Here is a 22,714-nt window from a genome sequence, read left to right as displayed (position 1 = left end):
TACATACATAGTTAAGGAATGTAATCCTAGCCTGATATATTTTTCCTCCTACCACCCACTTTACCATCGATGTTCTTTTAAACCGCTACAAAGGCGCCCGTAAATGTTTTGGAGGAAGTGCAGACGAATACGATATTCAATTGCAATGGGCTAACCATAATACTTTCTGCACATATTCTTATCGGCATTACAAATACTTATCTAATACATGTAAATACCACATTACTAATTCAGTCTGTCCTTATTTAGGCGCATAAACTACCTTACAAATTCACGTCCAAACTTCACAAGCAGACGGCAACGGGCGCCTTTGTCGCGGTCTAAGAGAACATCGATGTTCCATTCGAGGCTTGAACCCATGACGGGCATGTTGTTAAGTCGTATGAGTTGACGACTGTACCACCAGACCGGCAAGTGTTTACACGAATGTTTATGAAAGTGTTTTATATCTGTTGTGTAGGCCCCATGTTTTACAGGATCAGGTTGTTGGTCTGTGCTAAGCAACAACAATGCTGCAGGCGCGATATATCCAAATTAACATTTATTTTATATTTTTTAATATTACAAACTGAAACTTATTTGTTAATAGAAAGTTGCAGGGAAAAACATCAGTGCTTTAACGACGACTGTTTAGATTCTATTTGCCAGAGGATTCATACTTTTGCAAACATGGAGGCGCCTAGTACTTTGCGGATATGGGCTATGCTGACAGAAAGATTTGTTTGCTTGTTCACCATAGCCACTTATGTTTTGCTCTCGATTGCGATACAAACATACTGAACAACGATATGAACGATATGATAAAACTTTGTACTGTCCTTACCCTTTGAAGATTTCTCATTCCTTTCTAAAACACGCTTTATTGTTTCAATAATTTAAAGGTAACAGAAAAAAAACGCATAGCTGGTTTCGAAGACTTATTCAAAAATATCGTTTTATTAAACGTGACATGTAACACCATTGTTTTATCCTATAATATTATTTTTCTAGTAATAAAAAAAACAACTTTCCACACACGATAGCTAGAAAGCATTATTAGGATTAAATATAAGAAAACATAGTGCATCAATAAGTACCGAATAGTAATGTGCAAAATATATAAACACGGATGTAATAAGTTAAAACAAAAACAATGAAATTAAAACAACTTTCAAATATTGTAACGCAATGTTAAGGTAAAAGTATCAATTATATCGTATCAGTACAAGAATATCGTAACAAAATCTAAAGGATAACGTTACTGCCAAGAACCATGCAGACGCCGTTGCACACAGCTTTAACTTTGATGCAATCGTAATCACCAAACCACGGACGAAGCGTTCCCCTTTCCCCTGTTGCAACGAACTCGTTCTGCATCAAAAACCCCCAGCGATTCAGAAACATGAGATCAAATGACATCCCGCGTGATGCTGCAACGCTGCTGGCTGCTGCTGCTGCTGCTGCTGGTGGTTGTTGGTGTCGGTGTCGGTGTAAAGCTGCACGTGCTGTTGCTGCTGATGCGTCAAGTCTTCTGATACGCGACACGTAGAAACGCAATGCACTGACGGGCGGAGACGGTACTTTCCTGCCCGTCCACACCGTGCCACCGGGTGGGACGTGCTCTCCTCCTCCTCCTCCTCCTCGGTGGCAAGCCCGGTCTGGTGCCAGTGGCGTACGTACAGCAACACCATTAGGAGGAACCCGACTAACCGCAACATTTCCAAACGGTCCCGGTACGGTATCGTTGATGAGCTGCGATGCTCGTGATACATAGCCGCCGGATTATCACCTACCCCGGGTTGTGCAAAGGGAGATAGAGAGAGAGAGAGAACATGGAATGAAACATAGAGCAAAAAATCAGTGCAATGAAATTCGTTCTGACATGTGTTCTGCTTTTTAGGAATGAAAAGAGCAAAGTTTGCTGCATTTTTTCATCAAACATTACTATAGAAGAGTGATTAAAATTAGTTTCCTCTTTCAATCCCGAGATAGAGAATTAAAATGGACAGAGCAGGGAAAATAAACATAATCAAGACTGTATGACCATGATCAAATAAAAGGTTTAAAGTAAAGCATAAAACTGGGACAAGCAAGCTGTTGTGCCTTTTTTTCATCCGTGCAGCCGAGGATAATTAAACATTAAATCAGCTGCTGGCCACTCGCCCTCGCCGGCAGGAGCGCTGTGTACACGAAATGTACCAAATGTTTACGCACATAATAATTGAGCAGCAAATAAAAAATATTGCATAAGTAACCAACAAATGAACGAAAAAAAAAGTATAAATACACACAAACGCTCCTAAAGGTAAAAAGCGACTGTAAATAGCGTACATTGCGGAAGCGGAAATACCCTGGAAAGAGAGAACGCGGCCAATAGGGGAGGAAAAGGGAGGGCTACAAAAAGAAAAAAAAAACAAAAACAAATAAACAAAATGCTGAACAGCAGGAGAAAAAAAACCGGTGACGGAAATTAAAAATGGCCCGGTGTCAAAGTTTCAACGCCTGTGTGAAACAAACCACCGTCGTGTTGGATTGGATATAGCAAGGAAAAGTGGCAACGGGGCTCGATGATGGCGCGGATTTGTATGACCACTATCCGTCCCGTCCCGCTTGAAGCGGAACCTTACCTTTGAATATATGTACAACCACGCTCGCTGGCTGCGAATTGCTTGGAACGCAGGTGTAATTTCCCGAGTGCTCCTTGCTGGCCTGACTTATCGTAAGCTCCGAGTAGTGGAAATCTGTCAAAAGCAGTTTGGGGCGAAAGAAAAAAGTGGATCGAAACGGGAAGGGAGGAATAAAAATAAAACCATTATAAGCATTGGTAACCAACATTCGATAAACAGACGGTGACGGTGGCAAGAAATGGCCGCACGTTTAGTGCCCCATTCGGCGATCAGAGAGTCACCGGGAGAACCAGAGTGATGTGTCATGCTTTTGCGGCAGCAAACTTTCATCTGCCCTGGATGCTGCGTGTTATTTAATTTTCGTTGGCAAAGAAAAACACACCAACACACACACACATACTTTGAAAGATAATAATAATAATAATACTAGCTAATAACCAAGTGAAGTGAAATTGATTTTCGTTCCCTATTCCATTGAATTCAATTTGTGTGCGACAAGCTCGCTGGCAGGACGCGTGCCGATTGGAATCCATACAATTTACAATCTAGTCATCATTTTGTTCCGAAGATGGAAGACAGAGAGAGAGAGAGAGGGAAGCTACAGTTCTGAGCTGATCATTCGAACGGAATCGCTAATTGAATTCGAACGAAAATGTAACGCTTGCTGACAAATCTCATGGCATGCTGGAAGGGCACGTTACGACCCGCCAACGTGCTACAATTTGAAAGTTCAGCCCAAAGTGTATGAAGATCAGGTGGTCTCATAGCCTGTTTTTCATAGCAAAAGTTGAACGTCACTTTTTGACAGCATGGGTGAAAACATTTCCCCAAACAAGCTTTCTGACAACTTGCCTAATACACAAACAATCTTGTAATCTTCGTTATTTGCACTGAAATATCTTAAAAAGCACTCAAAATATTTCTTATTGTAAGCTAAACCAAATCTGAACTAATTAAAATCCATTTTTGGATCAAAATAATGCCGTCGATGAGGACACCAATGTGTACTACGTATGTGTTGCTAAGAACATAGCGAACGGTTCCTATGGAAAATCATTTCACCCATTCTGTCAAATGGAGCTTTTTTTGATTCCGAAATTAGTTGTCAATTTGTATGGGACGAGACCACCTGGTCTTCATACACTTTGGTTCAGCCAGTTGCTGCAAGCCGAAAGCTTTAAGCTTGCAGTGTTTGGATGATTGGAAATGTCTGTATGTGTGTGTGCGTGTGTTTGTGCTTTCGTGTTCAATGGCTCGAAAGTATCAAAGCATTTAAATGGCAACGATTGTGCAAATAATTGTTTGCGTTGCTTTGTGCATGGATGGAAATCAATTTCACGTTGGTTAGAGGAGGGGGGGGGGGGGGGCAGTCACGGTTTGGAGAATCATTTGTTTTGTGGCACACGCAATTTGTAGTGGTTGTCTAGACAGATTTGCCAGATAAATTGAAAGATCGGATTTAACTTGAACGGAACGCTGCTTACAGTAATTTTGTGAGATTTAAGGGAGCAGTGCAAAATAAGCGTTGCCGTGTAACAATTACGATTTTAGAATGCATAGGGTAAACGTACCTATAGTGGTGGTAGTAGCAATAGTGGTGGTATTGCACTAAAAATGCATGGCGTCATTCCGTTACTTAATGACCTAAAACTCCATTATTTTGTGAAATGTGTCAACATTTTTCCAAAAATCCTTAGGATTTCATAACGACATTCATATTTCTGTTAACGCTCTTAATGACCATATAACCACGCAATTACTAGTTTTTCAACATAACTGTTATTGCTAAATGTCAATTGTAATGTTATTGTTTTACTAAAATTATGTGCCTTTTTCCTTATTTATGCATTTTTAAGTGTTTTTTTACCATAGTTTAATAATAGTTACACAAAACAGGCATGTTCCTATAGTGGTATTAGTTATAAAATTAATAAAAACAGGTCATTTTAGATTTTCTAGAAAACATTTTTCACATGTCTTACTGTTTTCACTAAAATAAGCAACGGAAATGAGTTTTCTGTAGGTAATTGACCAATAAAAGGCCAAAATTCGCTTATCAAAACAACGCGTGTGGTAAGGGTGTGGGTTGACGGCAGGTGTGATGCAGTACTTTAGTCAATAGTTTCATCAATCAAATTTATACATTTTATTACGATCAAATTACGCAAGAAATCAATCTAATGATAGTAATCCTTGCTATTCTCACGAAAACAGCTTTGAAACTAAGTTTTATTGATATTATACACCGTTTTTGATCCATCTTTGTTTACCACCACTATAGGAACACAATACGACGACTATAGGAACCATACCACCATTATAGGTACTGTTTCGTTGTAAGTATTTTTTCACAAAAATAAGTATTTTTTCGTAAAATTGATGTGTTTCCTGGTAAAAATGTTTGTGATTGCGAATATAAAACAAATTCCTAGCAATGTGTTAAAATAGTCAAGAATTGTCCTTCCTGACATTTTAAATCTATTAAAACACATGTGTACCACTACAAATTGCACCACTATTGGTACATTTACCCTAATGGGTTTACTAAAAACTTGATGTGTGTTGAGGGAATGAAAAGATCAGAAGATTTTTTTCGTACTGTTGTTTAACAATTTTATAGAAATTTTGTAACAATTGATAGCATTGGTTTTGGATTTTTTTCCAAGTGTTGACAAATGGATAGTGAAAATTAATACTACCAACTTGTTCTTAATGTAAAATTTACGAGTTTGTGACGTTTAGAAAATATATTTAATTAGTTCAATTCATTTCCTCTATAAGTATGATTAAGAATTCTACATGTCTGGTAAACTTGCCTAAATAGTTTCAACAACAGTCATGGACGCTTATATGTTTGTCCATGATATTGATCGCTTATTGTGGTCATTTCGAACGTACAAGAACCATCGTCCTCAATACATTCCAATCCCATAATAAGTACATATGTAGCTATCCGGCTGCGAAGTACTGAATTTGTCTCGAAAGTCTGTATAGGCCGGCATGTTCGCGTAGGACGTTACGCTTAGCAGAAAAAAGTACATCCTTTTAGTGCTCGGTAGCGGATTAAGATAGGAGGCTCTTAGTGGTCTCACCATTGAAGGCTTTGCAGAATTGTCGAGATGGGTTGAGGTATCAATCGTTCAACCGTAGACGAATTGAATGGTAAATGTAAACGTGGGAAGGTGAAGGTGGTGAATCTGTCCCCATGCGGACGCTTAGTTTAGACTATAATCTGCCCCTTAGTATTGCTTAGTTTTCGAACGTACTGTGAAAATTCTCTCCTAATATACCCTAAAAAAAATTATTGAAAACAACCCATATTTCTTTATCAGGAATAACACTTACAATAGATTGTAATGTTTTACATTCACTAAAAACACTCACGGTACCATGTAACATCAGCACAAAACAAATAGCATAGAGTATCACAAAAAAAGAAATAAATACAGGTTCTTAAAAAAAAATAGAAATTCTGAAATTAAATTTATAGACAAATATTGTAAATATTTGCAATTTAATCTGCGTAACTTTCAGGCGCAACCTACTTGTAACTTTGTATAAATCAATTGAATTAAATATAAAACCTTTTCCATGTTCTACTACATGTCAGTGTAATATCGTGCCAATAGATGGCGCGATTAGTTATGATAAAACATGTATTAGCCTGACATTAAAAACGATTGGTTCGTTATAGCTCTTTTCAACACAACAAATCAATGTTAAAAAGATGTATTAAAACCTGCTTTTAACTATTACGAAGTGTTCGTACAATAAATCCGTAGCATTTCTTATAAAATATTGCACATTCATAAAGATGTCGTGATTTATTGAGCCCTTGCTGCACATTTGGTCGCCTAACGATGCTCGGAAACGGGCAGAACAAGCGCCTGATTTAGGGTATGTTGCTTATGGTACAATGGTACATGCTACTACATCGAAAAAGATCCTCTGACAGATAGGCTCGTTAATCTGTACAGCATCTACTGCACCGCATCGAGTATCATCATGTCGATTACCGGGGTATGCATGCTGGTTGACCAAAACCCTTCTTGCAGCAATATGTGTCGTACAAAATTAATTAAAATAAATGCTTTATAATGATTGTAACATAATAAAAAAGCTCTACCAGAACCGGTACTACTATTGCGACTTCCTACTCCTACTGCTGCCAGTACAATTACCCCGAATTGTGCTTGTTGGCCGGAGGTAGCGACCACATTTCAGAACAGGGTTATCACGTTTAATCTACATATTCATCTCCCCTACTCGCTGTGGTCACCGTCCGGACCCGGGCGCTGCAAAACTGCAAACGAGTTCGGGGAACAAAGTTGAATGCAAATTTTGGACAAAAGGCCATCATTTATTATAAAATCTGCACAAGACACATTGCCAGCTCCTTCCAAATCCGATATCATCATCTGGCCATCTCTCGGGTCCAACCCTTAGCTCGCTTTGAGTGCAGTGTGGGAGGGGGGGGGGGGGGGGAGATACGGGCAGTGTGACTGGAATGGAAAAGGATTTTGTCCATGTGCATCTACTCGAGTGTTTCTTCATGGTTCATAAAGTCACTCTGTCGAGGTCTCTGAGCTGTTGGACGGCACTCTCGCTGCTTCCCGTTCGCTGCGGTCGCATGCGGTGGGGTACACAAGTGGGCAAGCTTCAGCTTAGCCTTTACCGTGCCTCGTACACTTCCGGGTTTGGTGTCCGATAGTGCAACTGGCGTTCGTCACAAATACCATCACCAGCGGGACAAACCACCACCAACACACTCGACCACACTCGTGAGCGAACGCTGGCCATATTTCATCACCGGACGGCGACGGGTCTGATTGTTTCTGGCGGTGGTATTCCAACTTCAGGCAGTGCTGGAGCCATCCGGCCATTGAAGGATGCGAAAAAATGGTGGGGCAGGATGTTTGCTGGAACCACGAGCCACCATCATGCAAAGTCGATGGAAGAAAGAGCTCAATTTGGTGTTGTGCCGTAGGGTCAAAAATTCATTTTAATAAAAGTAAGGAGCCTTACCCCATGTGCACTACACTCCCAAACGTGCACGCACATACCCGGCGGAAGGACGTGAAGGAACCCCTTAAGTGCGAGAGGCTGGGAAAGTGGAGTGGAATATAGCCCATACACATGCAAAGATTCTGTTCCATATGCAACATGCTGGCCAAACCCGGAACGGAACAAACATGAAGAAACCCCATCGGCTTGCGATCGTAGCATGATATTTGAAATCGTGTCGAAGAGAAACCTCATCCCGAACTGCACCGTCGTCTCCTCTTGAGCGATATCGAGGCACCGAGGTTAGGAAGCGGCTTGCTCACGTCAGAAGCATGACCGAGCCAAAATCGAGCCAGAAGTGGCCCCCAGTCGGTTGCTCGCCTATTTGGGGGCAATATTTATTTTGATACTTCAAACTTGTACACACATCGTCCATGGCAAAGATAGGGGGCGATGTAGCAGTCGGGAAATTTGAATGATATAGAGATGTTTGAAGGGAGTAAGAAGTACGGTTTGGTACTTTCCGTCTGCGCGGCCGTCACCACGGTCAGTAAACAGACAATGGGTGCTTACAGCGATGGTGTTAACAGCCACAATGCACAATGATTCATGATGTTTGCTCCACAAAAGAGGGGGGGGGGGGAATGGAAAGCTAACCTTCTTTCACCGTGGACGTGTTTAACATTTGTTCCGGCGCCAGCCGACCGTTGGTTTATGTTGGCACTTGGTAGAAATATTTCATTCATCGCTAAGGAGAAACTATAAACTCAGGCTAGTGTTTGCTTCCTGTACTGTGCAAAGAACGTTTAATAATATTTATTTCATATTTGTTCTACTGGATGTTGTATTTTATTTTATCATAGTCTAAAGTGGCTTAATGTTTTAAAGCATATTTAGTTAAGTAAATGAAGAAGCAAGCAACATCTCAGGTTTTCTTGTAACAAATTCACATACATATGCTTTATTTTAGTGTTTAGTGTTTATTTTAGACGTTTTATGTAGTCTTTAGCTATAGAAAAACACATAAAAAGTGAATAACGTGCTCAACAAAAAGTCCAGTTGAAGCAAGATTCCATCCTCAGCCACGCTTGATACAGGCCCTGTGCTAGGCCCTGTATATGTTATCCGACAGGACTGCTGTCGCCTTAGAGCTAGCTTCATTTTAAAATGTCAATATCGTTGATATCTAATTTGGCTGAGTGCTAGCAGCACGTCCCGCACACAAACGGTGTGCCGTGACTAATGGATTGGAAATAAATGTTGCATAACGCGTGGAAAGCTGAAGAAGCTTTACGGACCGTTCCGGGCGTCGAGCGTCGATTCCCGTCCATAAATCAATTACAACACCCGTTTCGCATGTGTGTGTGTATGCGTGCACGCTGTATGTCTGAAGGTAGACAATTGCATAATTTTGCTGTGCATAAACATTGAGCAATTCAGGTAATCTATTGAAAGAGCTTGACTAATGTAATCATGCTCGGTTGCATTGTCGCCTCATTCGCATATATGACTATGTATTTGCAGCACAAACCATTGTATGGCGTTGCATTCTACTAGCATTCTGCTTGGTCAATTGATTGTAAGCTTACCAACAAGGGGCTGAAAAGTTGATTTATTAATGAGCGACGGTGTGGTATAATGTTTAAAGTAGATTATACCCCCACCCTGGATAATGATCTATGCGTAAAGTAATTATGTATTATGTGGCTGTGGAGGCAGTTCAGTTAAAATACATAAATGCGATTATTTATAATTGTAATTTAGTCAGCATAATTAACTTCGAAACTGTATGAATTGAATTTTAATTGTGTATATGGGAGTGAGTATTATTAATTTATATCAAGCGACCGTGAAAAGCAGCCATTGATAATTGTGGGTTGATGCATTTTAGTGGTACAGTTTTACTCATTGAACAAATAGAGTTTCAATAGCGGCACAGTAGCTTGTTATCGTTGATGCTTAGTGCAACAGTGAAGAAATACAATTTTTTCCTTGATGCTTTCTTCACTACTGTGTGCACCATATTTTTAATGCTAAAATGTTCGAAATGATTTAGTTGATGTTGGCATTTATTGTTGTGAATGGCATGCTCTGGGTGACGTCTAAAGGTTATACACGTCGTTCAGACCTAGACCTTCGACATCAAATGTGATGTACGTGCTATTGATAATCGTCTTATTAATGGTGGGAGTGCTTAGCACGATAGCTCTTCACCATTAAAGTTAAATAATTCAACTCCAACGATGTTAAAGGTCCATCATCATCATCTACTAGAAAAACCTGTATCGTGATTGTTTGATTGTGAAGATAGAAGCGTAATGTTTTGCATAGATAAATCCCGTAGCGGACTCTCGGTCTCTTGTTCCATTCGTTAACTCGTTAAATTAACTTCTATGGACTTAAAAACATTCAAGTAGCCCGTTGTAGGTTCAAGCCGTTCCCCTCGTAGCATGGACTGACTATCCGGATGCATGGTACTAAATAAGTTTCAAAAGCTTGTACTGGTCTGCACTGTTCTGTTCATATACTGTCGTGATAGTAATACGATAAATCGTCTGGAATACGATACACTTTATCATTGCTTATCAAAACTAAATTCAATCAATTTTCTGATTGCTGCATCCATCCGTAATGGTGATTTGTATTGTATAATTTCTATAAAAGACTTCTGTAACGCACGTAAGATGTCTAGACTTTACAAAAGCCAAAAGGTTGTGCAATCAGAAATAGAAATGAAAGCGTGGGCCTTGACATTGTGGAATCAAACTACACAATGTGTTTTACTATATTTATTTATAGATATAAAATAACGATATGCACAGATTCGGTAAGCTTTACTTAGGATTTTTGATTATAGCGTAATAGGTTATTGGGCTGTGAATAGTAATCCTTCCCACACACACACCCACACTTGTATGCTAATAAAACGGGATAGTGTTTCTAGCATCCAGCACACTACCGGTAATCTGTTTCCAGTGTGTCGACCGTTGTTTGGCTTCCGGTTGACTTAATCGCCCGAGCTACAGGATAACGAAACAGGTCTCGAATACCTGTTGCCATGACCCGAGACAGGCTTGGCACTGCTCAGCATATTATAATGCCATTATGTAGTGTTTATCCAATCATACTGCCTGGAAAGCTATTTCGATCAACATCATCGTCTCATCAACAGCTCGCGACGGGTTCCATCAAGAGCCGGTTGACGATGGCCGCAAGAAATGGTCGGGAACAGGGAAAACCCTGGAGGCAAAAAGCAAAAGGAGAGGGGGGGGGGGGTGGAAGGTCGAATGGAGCTTGGATGAAAAACTCATCTCGATGGCAGCACACGACGGTACCACCACAGAAACATTACATTACCCAGCACACTCATACTTACCGGCTTCGGTGGAAACGTTGATGCCCCGGTCGAGGTCATAGTTGATCATGCGGTTGTTGTGGTACCAGAAAATGAATGCCGAGGCTTCCGTGCTCTGCACCACCCGGCATATCAATTTCAGCGTAGAATCAGGTGTCAGATACTTCACTTGTGGTCCAACTATTTCTGCCCGGGCCTCTGTAACGGAAAAGCGACACAACAAGGAAGAAGATGAGTTGGTTGGAGATTGAGAACGGCTCAAGAAAACAAGTTCTAGTGAATGGAGCGCAGCAGCATACCGGAAGCGCTTCGTTGGGTGATTTTTTTTTGCACCCTTGTACGTGGAACTGAAGAGATGAAAGCTATAAATTACGAATTGGGAACAATAGCCCCAGGTGGTTATGTTGTTCGTACACTTTTTTTTAATGTGACGCCCCATTGTGTTAAGGGAAAATTATGTCGGTTTTGTTTGAAAGGCAAGGATTTACTTGGAAATGGTAATATTAGCTTGGTCGTATATACAATCCCTCGCTCCATCTGTAGGTAGGGGACAAGGATCAAAAGCCTCCCTTTTTATTAGGCAGTCAACATTGAGCGCGTTGATTCCTTTCTTTGTCAGAGGGTTTGTTTTTCAGCCTTCTCTACCGACCTCCTGACGTTTTGTTACAGAAATCTTAATTCAAAATCTTCTGCTCCCGTTGTGTTCGGTGCATCATAATGGCACACGACCTCTCCACTGCGAACGCGACGCGTAACAACCTTGGGGCTTTGATTATTTCAACCAGTCAACTCTCATTTTGAATGGCTTTTGCAAGCTTGTGACAACGACAGCAGATTGTGTTGCCGGGGTCGCAAGTCACACAAGTAGGCGCAGTGCTGAGCACAGATAATGCCAGTGCGTCTCAACCGAAATGTCCTCGGCGGCGTCTACCTACACCATCTGGTACACCCGGAAGGCAGCATTGAATGGAGAGAGTGGCAGCAAACGGGGAGGAAAAAACGGAATGTTATCAATAAACTGATTATGGGACATAAATCCTAATTTTTACTTCTCCGTTTTTCTCGTAGGATTTTCAATTTTTATAGCCATTGCCAGCACAAGGCAACGCTTTTTTGTCCCTGTTCCAAGCTCATCGGCAATCGGTTCGATCAGAATGGTGGGCTTTTGGAAGATTTTCTTCGCTTTCACCCGGCCAGATGCCCAGCGGGGTAATGTCGTACCGATGTTGGGGTGTTAAAGGGACGGCAGGGCAAAGTGTAACATCAACGAATGGAAGAATAAGAGCATCAAGCAATGGTTTGATTTTTTGAAACAAATAGTCCGCCATCATACTGAAGCTCGTTTGTTTTTTTTTGCGCACAACAAAAAATGTGTTTCAATAAAAAGAAATGTTCGAGCACGTCTGTCCAAACATTCGTTTGTGTAGGAGTTTTGGGATGGGTAGGTTATCAGCTGCAAGCTTTCAATCAAACAGTGTGAACGAAAAATTCGTTGTTTGAGATTTCTCTCGCGAGTTTGGTTCTTTTTTATTTGTTTCTAGTCTCTTTTCCACAAGTATATTAGTGTATAGAAATGTGCTGTAAGGTTAGGCAAGGAATTTAAATAGAAGATGGTATAAATTAAAATTAGTGAAATCTGGGGATTAAAAATGATATTATACCACATAAAAGCTCAAGCTTTGCCAATGACGTGACGGTATTTTCCCATGAACGATCATTTTCATTAGCAATATTATTCACAACAACCCCTTTATACCTTTGTTTTAATGGCATCTTAACCATCACCATCCAGCTCATCATATCAACGTGAACTGCATGTGCGGTACGCGAGCGTGCGATGCATCATTATGCGATTATTTATGTTCACCGGCAAACCGACATATATGCACTCATCAGAAGCGCATCATCAACTCTGGAACTGGTGACTTAACTTTGACCACACATACACACACACACACACACACACTGTAGCCATTCGCACTTTCCATTCAGGCGCAGCTTCCCATTCAAGCACACAGCACAGCTTCAACAACAATGAGTGGCCCATTAACGTCATTGTGTCTCGGGAGCGATGGAATTGAAATGGCGCAAAAACTGAAAACAAAAAAGACCCTCCGCAGGAGTCACTTCACGGCACAAAAGACGGGAGTACAACACATGCGGGACAATGATAGAGACGATGCCACCGTGACGGTGTTGTGAACCGTGAGACGCAGCCATTTCCTATTATTTTCCTAACCACCCTCCTTTCTTTGTGGTGCCGTCTTTTCTATTCCGCTTTCCCGTGTTTTTTTCCACTACCGCCCCAAGCAGCTGGGGACTGTGTGTAGCATTGGCTCGGTTTGGCTATCGTCACTAACGCTCTTATATTTTAGCGCAATTTTAGAGCCAGTAATCTGCACGTGCACGCTGCTGCCACGTTAGCGAAAGCGAAACGAACGAACGTTTTGAAATTTTACAAAATTGCAGTACATAAATTTTAGGTACATAGCGTCACCACACTAATGAAGGGATGTGAATTTTACAGGATTTGTTTTTTTTCTCATTTCTCCGCAAAACGCTGTGGATAATAAGTCGTGTGCGGTGCTGTTTTTACTTCATTGCTTTACCGCCATGTGCAACTTTCCAGCTATAAATTGAATACTAAATTAGGTGGCACACTAACCCGTTCTAATGTATGGGTCACACGAACAAAAGGTTGGTAAATATGATAAGTCTAGTCTTACGCTGTAAACTAATCATGCATTGCAAGTTTATTACCGTAAGTAATCATAAAATAACCACACAGTCCTCCAAAATTGATCGGTTTGTCCCGTAGATGCAGGTGCTAAGTAGAGGCATTCGGGGCCAAATGGTCATGGTATGCACTTGCATTATCGGCTAACAAACACGTATTACACATCTTGTAATACTGACGCGTGTTAAATACGGATATACATGAATACATTGAACGTGTTATAACCTAACGTATCTTGAGGTATAAATGAATAAAAAAATCAAATTAAGCTTAGAATTCACTCTAAGAATCACCATCATAGTTTTTGCGGTAAATAATTGCAAAACATTTCCATTTGGACAAAATGGTCAATCCAACCCCGGGGAATAATAGTAAATTCCTCTTGATAGAAGAATTCATCAGAGGTTTTCATGAAGCACTACTGCCGTAGTCGGTCTGGGCTTGCCCAATGCCATTAATGGACTATAGTCTCGGTTCAGCGGAATACGCATGCAGATGCATGCGTGTGTGTCACTCGAAGGATATCGGTTTCCCCTTCTCCCGTTTTTCGTTCATAGGCCACACGATCGGCGTTGTGCCGTCCAAAATCTAGAGAAAGAAGACATGATCTCTCGCTTTGGCACACAGGAAGGTTTTCCAATAGCTTCGGTTTTGCTGGTTGGGTATCAGGCGATAGCGACTATCAAGGAGTTATTGGTGTACCGAAAGCAGGATAGTCAATCCTGCTAATTAAACGGCCGGTCCGTTATGGAGTTGAAACCAGGACATATATTTGTAGCATATCTGCTATACAGATTTGTTTATAATACACACTGTCAGCTATAGACACATTGTAACACACTTCGGAAAGCCAAATCACACCATTGCAACACGTTCATTATAACACATCAGCAATTGAGACACATTTATCGAAAACAACCAAAACGCGCAACATAAGCAATTCAAGCATTGAGCTGAGAACGCATAGCAACTTAACGCTAAAAACGCAGCGCATGCAAAGATCGACCGACGCACCTGTTCTTTGGCAAGAACAGTTGAAATATTCCACAACATTCGTGAAACAATAAAAGCGCAGCATAGGCACAAATTGACAGACACCTCACTCCGATACCTTATATAAATAGCACCTCATATCAATAACCTTTAATTGGCACAAAAACACATTCCAAAACCAAATGTACCAAACCCATAACATCAAACTGTCAAAATAGGACGTTACGCTGCCCAAAAACTTCGCTTTCCAACTTATTTCAAGAGTTATGTCCCCCTACCCAAGGTAAGGCTTCTAAACTCCAACGTATCCAGTAAAGGAAGCCCTTTCTGGGTTTCTATGATCGCCTGGACGATCAAGTGTTGATAAGTCCGCTTCGACCAAACTTTTTTTCTACCTCGATACATGTCAGTAAAACACTGACCTACCGCGACAGTACTCGATGCTCAGTTGTGCCGTTTGTGCAATCCTCACATTACATGGCGACCGTAGCTATCTCCGAACACATTGTTGGATATCATAGTATATAACGTTGTGTTGTTGAATCAAAGTAGACTATAGTATAGAATAAAAGGTTTTAGTTTTCTGTGTAACTTAACAGGATACAGAACAGTTTAAGTTGTGTCCATTGTTTTATTAGAAAATTCCAACACACATTACATAGCGAACGTATATAGAACCGAACATATTATTTGACTATCAGGCGATAGCGGCTATCAAGGAGTTATTGGTGTAGCCAAAGCAGGATAGTCCATCCTGCGTATTATACGGCCGGTTCGTTATGGAGTTGAAACCAGCACATATATTTTAACCACCCCTTTAAGCTGTTTGTATGGTTTCATGTTAAATCAAGTCAAACTGCATACAATCAGGTTCAATTGGCTGGGACGATTAGACGAATGAAGTTGTGATGCATTTTGCGTCCTTCTTTGGATGTCATGTTTTGATGTACGGACATTTTGACTTCATAAATATGAACATTTTGCTTCATGGAATTTAAGGATTCAGTTTTTTTCACATTTGATTTTAGCTTAATTCTTATTTTAAAGTCTACAATAAGTTTTATTTTATGAGTCACATCAGCAAGTTTCAAAGATTTCTGTTCAGTGGTTTATGCAATAAGATACATAGCAAAATCCTTGCCATGGCAATATTGTTGTTCTATGTAGCTTTATTCTTCTTAGCTGTTTATTATTCAATAGAGACGGCTCCAGCCCCATTGCTTGCAATTTATATTAGCTGTTCATAAGCATACAACTTGCATCCTTCGAACGGACAAAAAGTAATTGCCAATACGGTATGGTTGAGGGTGTAAGGTTATGATCGCATTACTGTCCCACTGTGTGCAACATATTTTGGCAAATTAAACTCATGCATCGTTCGTAATAATGTTCAGCTTAATTGCAGTGGCATTTATCGTGCAATGGAATGTAAAAAAAGAAAGCCCCTTTTATTGGCGTTCATTGGAATTTTATGCTGCAATATGTTGATTCGATTTTCGAAAATTGCGTAGTTCATATAGCGCAACATGTACCGTATGTAAATTAGTATTCTAGGTTTTAATGTATTGTCCTTATTTTTCCGATTCAAAAATGATCTTGTTTGAATTTAATGTGTTTCGTAGAATAAAGAAGAAGATGAAAAGAACATTTATTTCAATTCCATGCCAGCCTTTCATATCTCTGTTTCTGCAGTATAGTTGCAGCAAACCTGTCCAAACCTGTAGTGAATGTGATTGACTTTTGTAGGGAAGCATCGGACAACACACACAATCGTCTGCCTGCTGGGACACGTCCGACACGTTGAAGAAAAATGCTCACCAAGCCAACCAGCCAACAATTGGAAACATTCGCCTTGGGTGGAAAAGTTCAAGCACAGTTAATTAATTTTCCACTCTATCCCAATGGCCGTTGTGTGTGTGTGTGTTGTGTAACCCTGCAATACACTTACAACACAGAGAGAAAGTGGCAATAAATTGAGGGACTATTTTCTTCGCTCTAAAAGCAATCTGTATCAGTAAGGGAGGTGTGCGTAGGGTTGAGGACAGTCCTCAAATTGGCTCGAAATTGGCCAGAACGGCGGTGACCTTATGCAGTGGTAGTAGTACAGAGTCATTTTGGAATAGGGGAGTGTGGTTTGATGGTGGAAAGTGAGTATTCATTCATTCACTCGACTACCGCAGGGAATTGATTGCATGTAGGCACTCGCTTTGCCTGGTCCCACATTATGTTTGGGGGTTTTGTTTTATTTTCATTTCACAGTTCACGAGCAGTGCCGTGGAAGACTTTGCTGGACGGGTGAGGATGGGTGTGCTAATTGTTTTCGCCACACTGTTTGACCGGCTCTAAATTGCGTTTCCTATTCACCTTTGCCAGGCCGATGAAGAATGACGATGCTCTTTGTCGGGTGCTGGGTTTGTACATCTATACTCTCCCCAGGTTTCATTCGCCTGATCGTTGTAAAGCAAAAATTAATGAATGTGTTGAAAGCAAACAACAATAATAAAACGAAACGAAGGAAAAACTGTCAGAGCTTTTCTAAAGCTTTATTTTTTTCCCAGTTGAATGACACCCTATGCATCATCCACTGTGGTAAAATCTGAATTTTTGTGGTTGTGATCCACTGTTACGGCGTTTGAGCGTTGCTTAAATATAGAAATGAATAACGAAAAGAAGAAAATGATAAAACGCCAGCAAATCTGGTTATCATTAGTATAAGAATACAAAATTAAAGGTATAATTAAGTGCCTCAGCCGTTTCGTTTCGTCTTTGGCAGCAGGCAAATGAGCATGATGAGGATATTATGTTTTGTTGGACGCACCGTTCACCTTCTTCACCTTCCCTCCAAAAACGGTGTGGAAATTTATCGTTTATGAGATTTGTTCTACGAAAATGTACCTTCGTCATCATTGAGAAAAGTGAAAAAAAAAACATTCTCTGAGCTGCGTAATGGAAATAGAAAAGTATAATTTACTCAAACAGGGTGGCAAGGTCAGGATACTGCACGGTAGCAGTTGGAAATGGGTAAATAATGATAGTCAAAAACAGCTATGACGCAAAGCCATGATTCATTGCTGAGATTGTTCGTGGAGTGAGGTTGAATGTTCGCATACGGTGTACGGTGGGATGGGAAAGTGGACCACTGATAGGCTCAGAGCATAGTAGCTCCATATCGCAACGTTGTTTATGAAATGTCCTTCCTGTGCGTTTTGAGGTTTTACAAGTAACGGATGCCAACGGGCAGTATTCTGGAGGGGTGAAGTTTCCCTTTTTTTCGGAATATCATTACAAACAAGGATTATTGTCGTAGCAATTGTTTGGTATTTGTGGCATTGGTTTCTTGAGAAGAAGGAAGAAAAACACCCTCACTTGGTTTTGGTTGGGTTTTGGTTACAGTTTGCCAATGGTTTGGCTGGAATGGACAGTTCGCCCGAAGGAGCGTAGTGAAGTTGAGCATGTTTCCTGAAAAATCTACTATATACTCGCAAAAAAGCTGACCAAAAAGCAGTGACAGCAAAACAATTTTCCGGGCAAATAATGTCTCTATTTATCGTGTAAGTCTCCATACCCTCGTGACCAACAGACCACAATTACTTTGTGGTTTTCTCAGTAAAAAGGGCTTAGGCATTCAAGTAGAAATCTCGGAAAATGATAAATGATAAAGTTGATAGTATGTTTGAGTTCATATAAAGTGGTTGCTGTGCGTATAAATACATTCAAGACAAAAATATACAAAATAAGTTTTTGTCCATAAATTTATAAAAGAGTAGTAAAATCGTTATGTCAAACATTATAAAAATATTACTTTGCCTTTGAGTGATTTTTAAATGGTAATTTTATTTGATATTGAATTTCCCATACACAGAGAATTATTTGATAGGCTTTCCAATACTTGGTTTTTAACGCCAAATACTTATAAAAACACACAGAAAAAAGATTCTTCCTAAAACCTGGCTAAACATTAAACCGTATTTTTGTTTATTCCCTTTGGCCTATGTTGTTTTGTATTAGTTCTATAATTTCCCATCCTATCTTTATACATTAAGTGTATTCTATCAAGTTGTACATTCGAGCATGTAGCAGGACCCAGAGCCTTGCTCTTTAAACCAACTAGACTGACCTTTGTACTCAATTTAAGACGCTGATCATTTTCCTGATTTCTTGATCGAGAACAAATGCATGATTATGGTTTAGTTTCAGACCGTCGTTTATATTTCTGGTCCTGACCTTGTACATGTTCTGGCTTATATATTGACACAAAATTGATCATCTACTTCAACTATTTGGTCGTTAAATATTTGGATTTGTGCTTTATATGTGCTACAGGTTTACCAAACACTTTGTGCAGCTTAGATTATTTTTGCGGCATCTTTCTCTTAATAGCTCCATGCTAGCGTGGTTTGGGAACAGTCTTGTCATCGATAGATCATCTTTAGTCCATTCAAACTAGGATCTTCCGTTTTGCTGTCAGTCTATTTTTGTGAAAGTATGTACATAAATAAGTATAAGTATTTATGTGGGTTAGCGCGATTTTAGCTCAATTTCTTGACATCTTGTGACGTTATGTCATAATCAGTCAAATCACAAACAAGGCAGGAATATAAGAGTATGAAAAAGTATGCCAACTTCATCACATCACATGAAATACGCTGTACACAAAAATATTGAAAAAACTCTCATCTGAATTTGGATAGATATGGAGTCTCCCATTCCAACTTTTCAATGCAGCTACTATCTCTTAAAACAATTGAAGGATTTTTTGTTTATTCTACCATTTAACCATTTTTAACCTTTCATCCCATCAATATGTCTAGCAGAGGCAATAAAGGTTTCATGTTGCTTTGCTATCGTTCAAAAAGCCACCCCACTTTATTGACCATCCGCTAATAGAATAAGGTCGACGCTGGCCAAGTGGTTGGCGATTGGATGTGCAAACAATTTGCCATTTACGACAATTACGCCAGCCGTAGCATAATAACATCTTACCGCCGAGACGTAAAGTGGCGGTTTTGGCTTGCAGTTTGAAAAGCATTACTTCTGTGCCATTTCATCACCCATCTCCCGAGTGTCCGGCAGCATTCTGCTAGACAGTTCGACGAAGCATCATCAAGAGTGCCCAGCACGAGGCCGTAACATCATCAACCTCCACCACCACCACCACCCGCCTGCCCTAGACCGCCACCTCTTGCTTCGGGGCACTATGCATGAGGTGGAAAATCTCCGGTGTCCCTTTTTTCGGATTTCCAAGCTGGTAGCGACGGAACTTTTCAAATTACAATATTAAAGTTTGAACAGCACCGAAATGACATTTTCCGTCCCGTTGCGTCGTATCAGCCAGAGCTCGACCGAGATAGAGAGCTTTACTTTTTCACTTGCAGTCTTGGCCGCAAAGCCGCACGCACTCTAGCATTACGGGGTAACCCTCCAAAGTGTCCTTTTTAGTAGCGGGAATTGGAGTGGATGATATTCTTAAGAGATTTGTTGTTGGCACTTGTTTTCGAGGATCGATTGTAGAACATGTAGAACTTTTCGGTGTGTTGTTGCTATTTTGCCGTTCTTGGGAATGTTGGGTTCTAAGTGTATTACGAGCTTTGCCATTTGTATGTTTGCAGTCGGCGCAAGTTTAGTTGTGTAAGATTGGATGAAAATTCTCAGAATACTTTAGAACAAAGAATGTCATTATGTATCGCTTGAAGGAATTTGTTCCCATAATGTGGCAACTGATTGCAATAGGAGTTGTTAAACTAGACACGTTTTGTGGCTTACGGTATAAAACAACTCCTGGTTATTTAATGTGTTAGTAGATGTAACCATAGCCCAACAAATTGATGTTATTCATATTAATGCTGTTGTGTAAAATCTTATATCAAAATAACACCAACTGGTGCCATTTTGCAGAAACATTTTTATAGCCCAAGTCTACAAACCTTTTAGGCTTTTAACTCGCCAATTTGTCTGTAGCTAATGGAGAGCCTAAATACATTGCTGCTGCTAATTTTGGTTAAACCTGTTACAGTGTTGGATAAGAGCTAATTAATTTAGAAAACTGTTTACTGGAACATGCAATCAAAAACCGAACCTAAATTCGGCGAATAATTTTATTTTCAGAGTAGATTTTCAAGGGTTTTCAATATGAGGCTAATTATTTCGCTAATATGTGGATTCAAATTATTCTATTCGATGGAGTCCATTCGAGTCAATTATTGGAATCGGAGCTTAGTTACAAAGAGTTGAAAAATTGCTTCATGTACAATTTACAGCAGCTTTCAATCATCTGTTTGACTGATTCCACCAAAACGAGATGGCTGCTCATTTGCACCTACTAACGATCGGCGCAACAATGTAAAGTTTTTAAATTTGTCTTCAACTTCATCACATCACGCTAATGAATTGCTGAAAGTTACAGGACATAAATACCGTGCAGAGGCGGCAGTTGAAGGAGAACAGCACTGATATGGTGCCAGGGCATTGAAGATAATATAACTCCCGCACAATGAGCTTTCAATTTGAAAAATGAACAAGTGCGAAAACTTGAAGCTGTGAGTAAATTCATGCCACGTGATGACAGTTTTGGATCACTTTTACTCTGTTCGTACGGTACGCGCGACGCGCTTGGTTCATCACTCACTGCCGCTGCGTCTACCACGTGCGCCTCGTGCACGGGAGAGAGCTGGTCGGGGTAGTTAAAATCGGGCTCGGTTCGTTATTTATTTTCTACTTTAAGGAAAGAAATTTTGCTCCACACTTTCCTGTGCGCTTGAGCAAAAAAAAAAGACCCACAAAAGGATAGCAAAATCTAAAGGAGCGGGAAAAACTTTACTCGTACCCTGACAAAGTGTGTGTGTTACTGTGTTGCCGGCACTGCAATGAGTTCCTTACAAAGAGGTGAAACTTTGAAAACTTGCCTCGTTCGCACAACAAATATGAAGTGCCATCAATCTAACCACCGACCACCTACACACACACACACACGGACCTTGCTGAAGCGGCAGATACGAGTGGAGAAAATGTGTGCGCCCAAGTTAACGAAGAAGGAAACAAGGGAAGAGGTTAGCAAAAAAGGGATCCAAATAATCGCCTCTAGTAGTCCACCATCGCCACCACCCTTCGTGGTGTGGGATGAGTTGGGTATGGGTTGCGTTTCGCTGAAGAAAGCTCTCAAAGTGCTATTAATTTCGGCTTCTGCTTCTGCTGGTGCTCACGTTTAACGCAAGTAAGCGTAACTGCACAGCTAGCACCTACTAGCAGACATTCGCCTCGTAGAGCATTCAAATGTAGAGTGATCAAACCTGCTGCAGTTGCTACGGTGCGTTAGGTGGGGCGAGTTTGCTGTAAGGAATATATATACATCTGGCAGGGTAAGCATCAAAACAAAGTCGAGCTACTATTTTTTGCGCCCTCTTCAAGCTATTATAAATGGACTTGAACTGGTAGTCGACACACACACACACAGAGCCAATGGCACACGTTTTCAATTTCACCGCGCAAGTGTTGCAAGTACTGCTGATCCCCATTTATTACCACGCAAAGAACCCAGTGCCCGGCCAAGACTTTGCCCTGGTCGGAAGTAATTTCGAAGCTGCTTCACTGCTACGATTCCGCATGCACACTTCTTGTAAACTTTGCCCCACTTGCTGTGAATCTTATTAATTTTTTGTCAAGCCGGAAGCAGCAAAAATCTGTTTCCTGTCTACGATCAGCTACGGTCTGTGTCTGTGTGTGTGTTTGCGTGAGAATATTGCGCTGAGAATTCCAGTGAATTGTCCTTTCCTGATCCCACCCCGGATCGTTACGATAATCTCACCGAAGCGTACTTGCTGGCCTGCCGAAAAACACACACACAACCAACCGGAGCTATACGGGGAAGCGATTACGAGATCGTGCGGACTTCCGATGGCGAAACGTGACCGGACTTGGCAAGCCCACCCAGGATGCCGCTTGCCGTGATTGCCCATTTCTGACTGTTGTTTGCCGGGGTCGTCCAATTTTTGGCGAACAAAAAAAAAAAGGAGAAAAGCAAGC

The 22,714-nt window shown here is 40.7% G+C and overlaps 1 protein-coding gene across 2 annotated transcripts in view; it reads right to left on the bottom strand.

The window, feature by feature from the left end:
* Positions 1-900: 900 nt before the first annotated feature.
* LOC1274136 (uncharacterized) overlaps positions 901-22,714 on the bottom strand; it is a 66,126-nt gene continuing 44,312 nt past the window's right edge. For both annotated transcript variants that reach the window (XM_061644663.1, XM_061644664.1), the window contains exons 6-8: positions 10,987-11,163; positions 2,607-2,720; positions 901-1,768 (exon numbers count right to left, since the gene is read on the bottom strand). In XM_061644663.1, coding sequence (XP_061500647.1) covers positions 1,374-1,768; positions 2,607-2,720; positions 10,987-11,163 — 686 coding nt within the window. In that variant the 3' untranslated portion in view covers positions 901-1,373. The remainder of the gene's footprint in view (positions 1,769-2,606; positions 2,721-10,986; positions 11,164-22,714) is intronic.

Source organism: Anopheles gambiae, chromosome 2 (assembly GCF_943734735.2).
Source record: "Anopheles gambiae chromosome 2, idAnoGambNW_F1_1, whole genome shotgun sequence".
NCBI lineage: Eukaryota > Metazoa > Arthropoda > Insecta > Diptera > Culicidae > Anopheles > Anopheles gambiae.
This window is presented reverse-complemented; position numbering and strand designations above follow the sequence as displayed.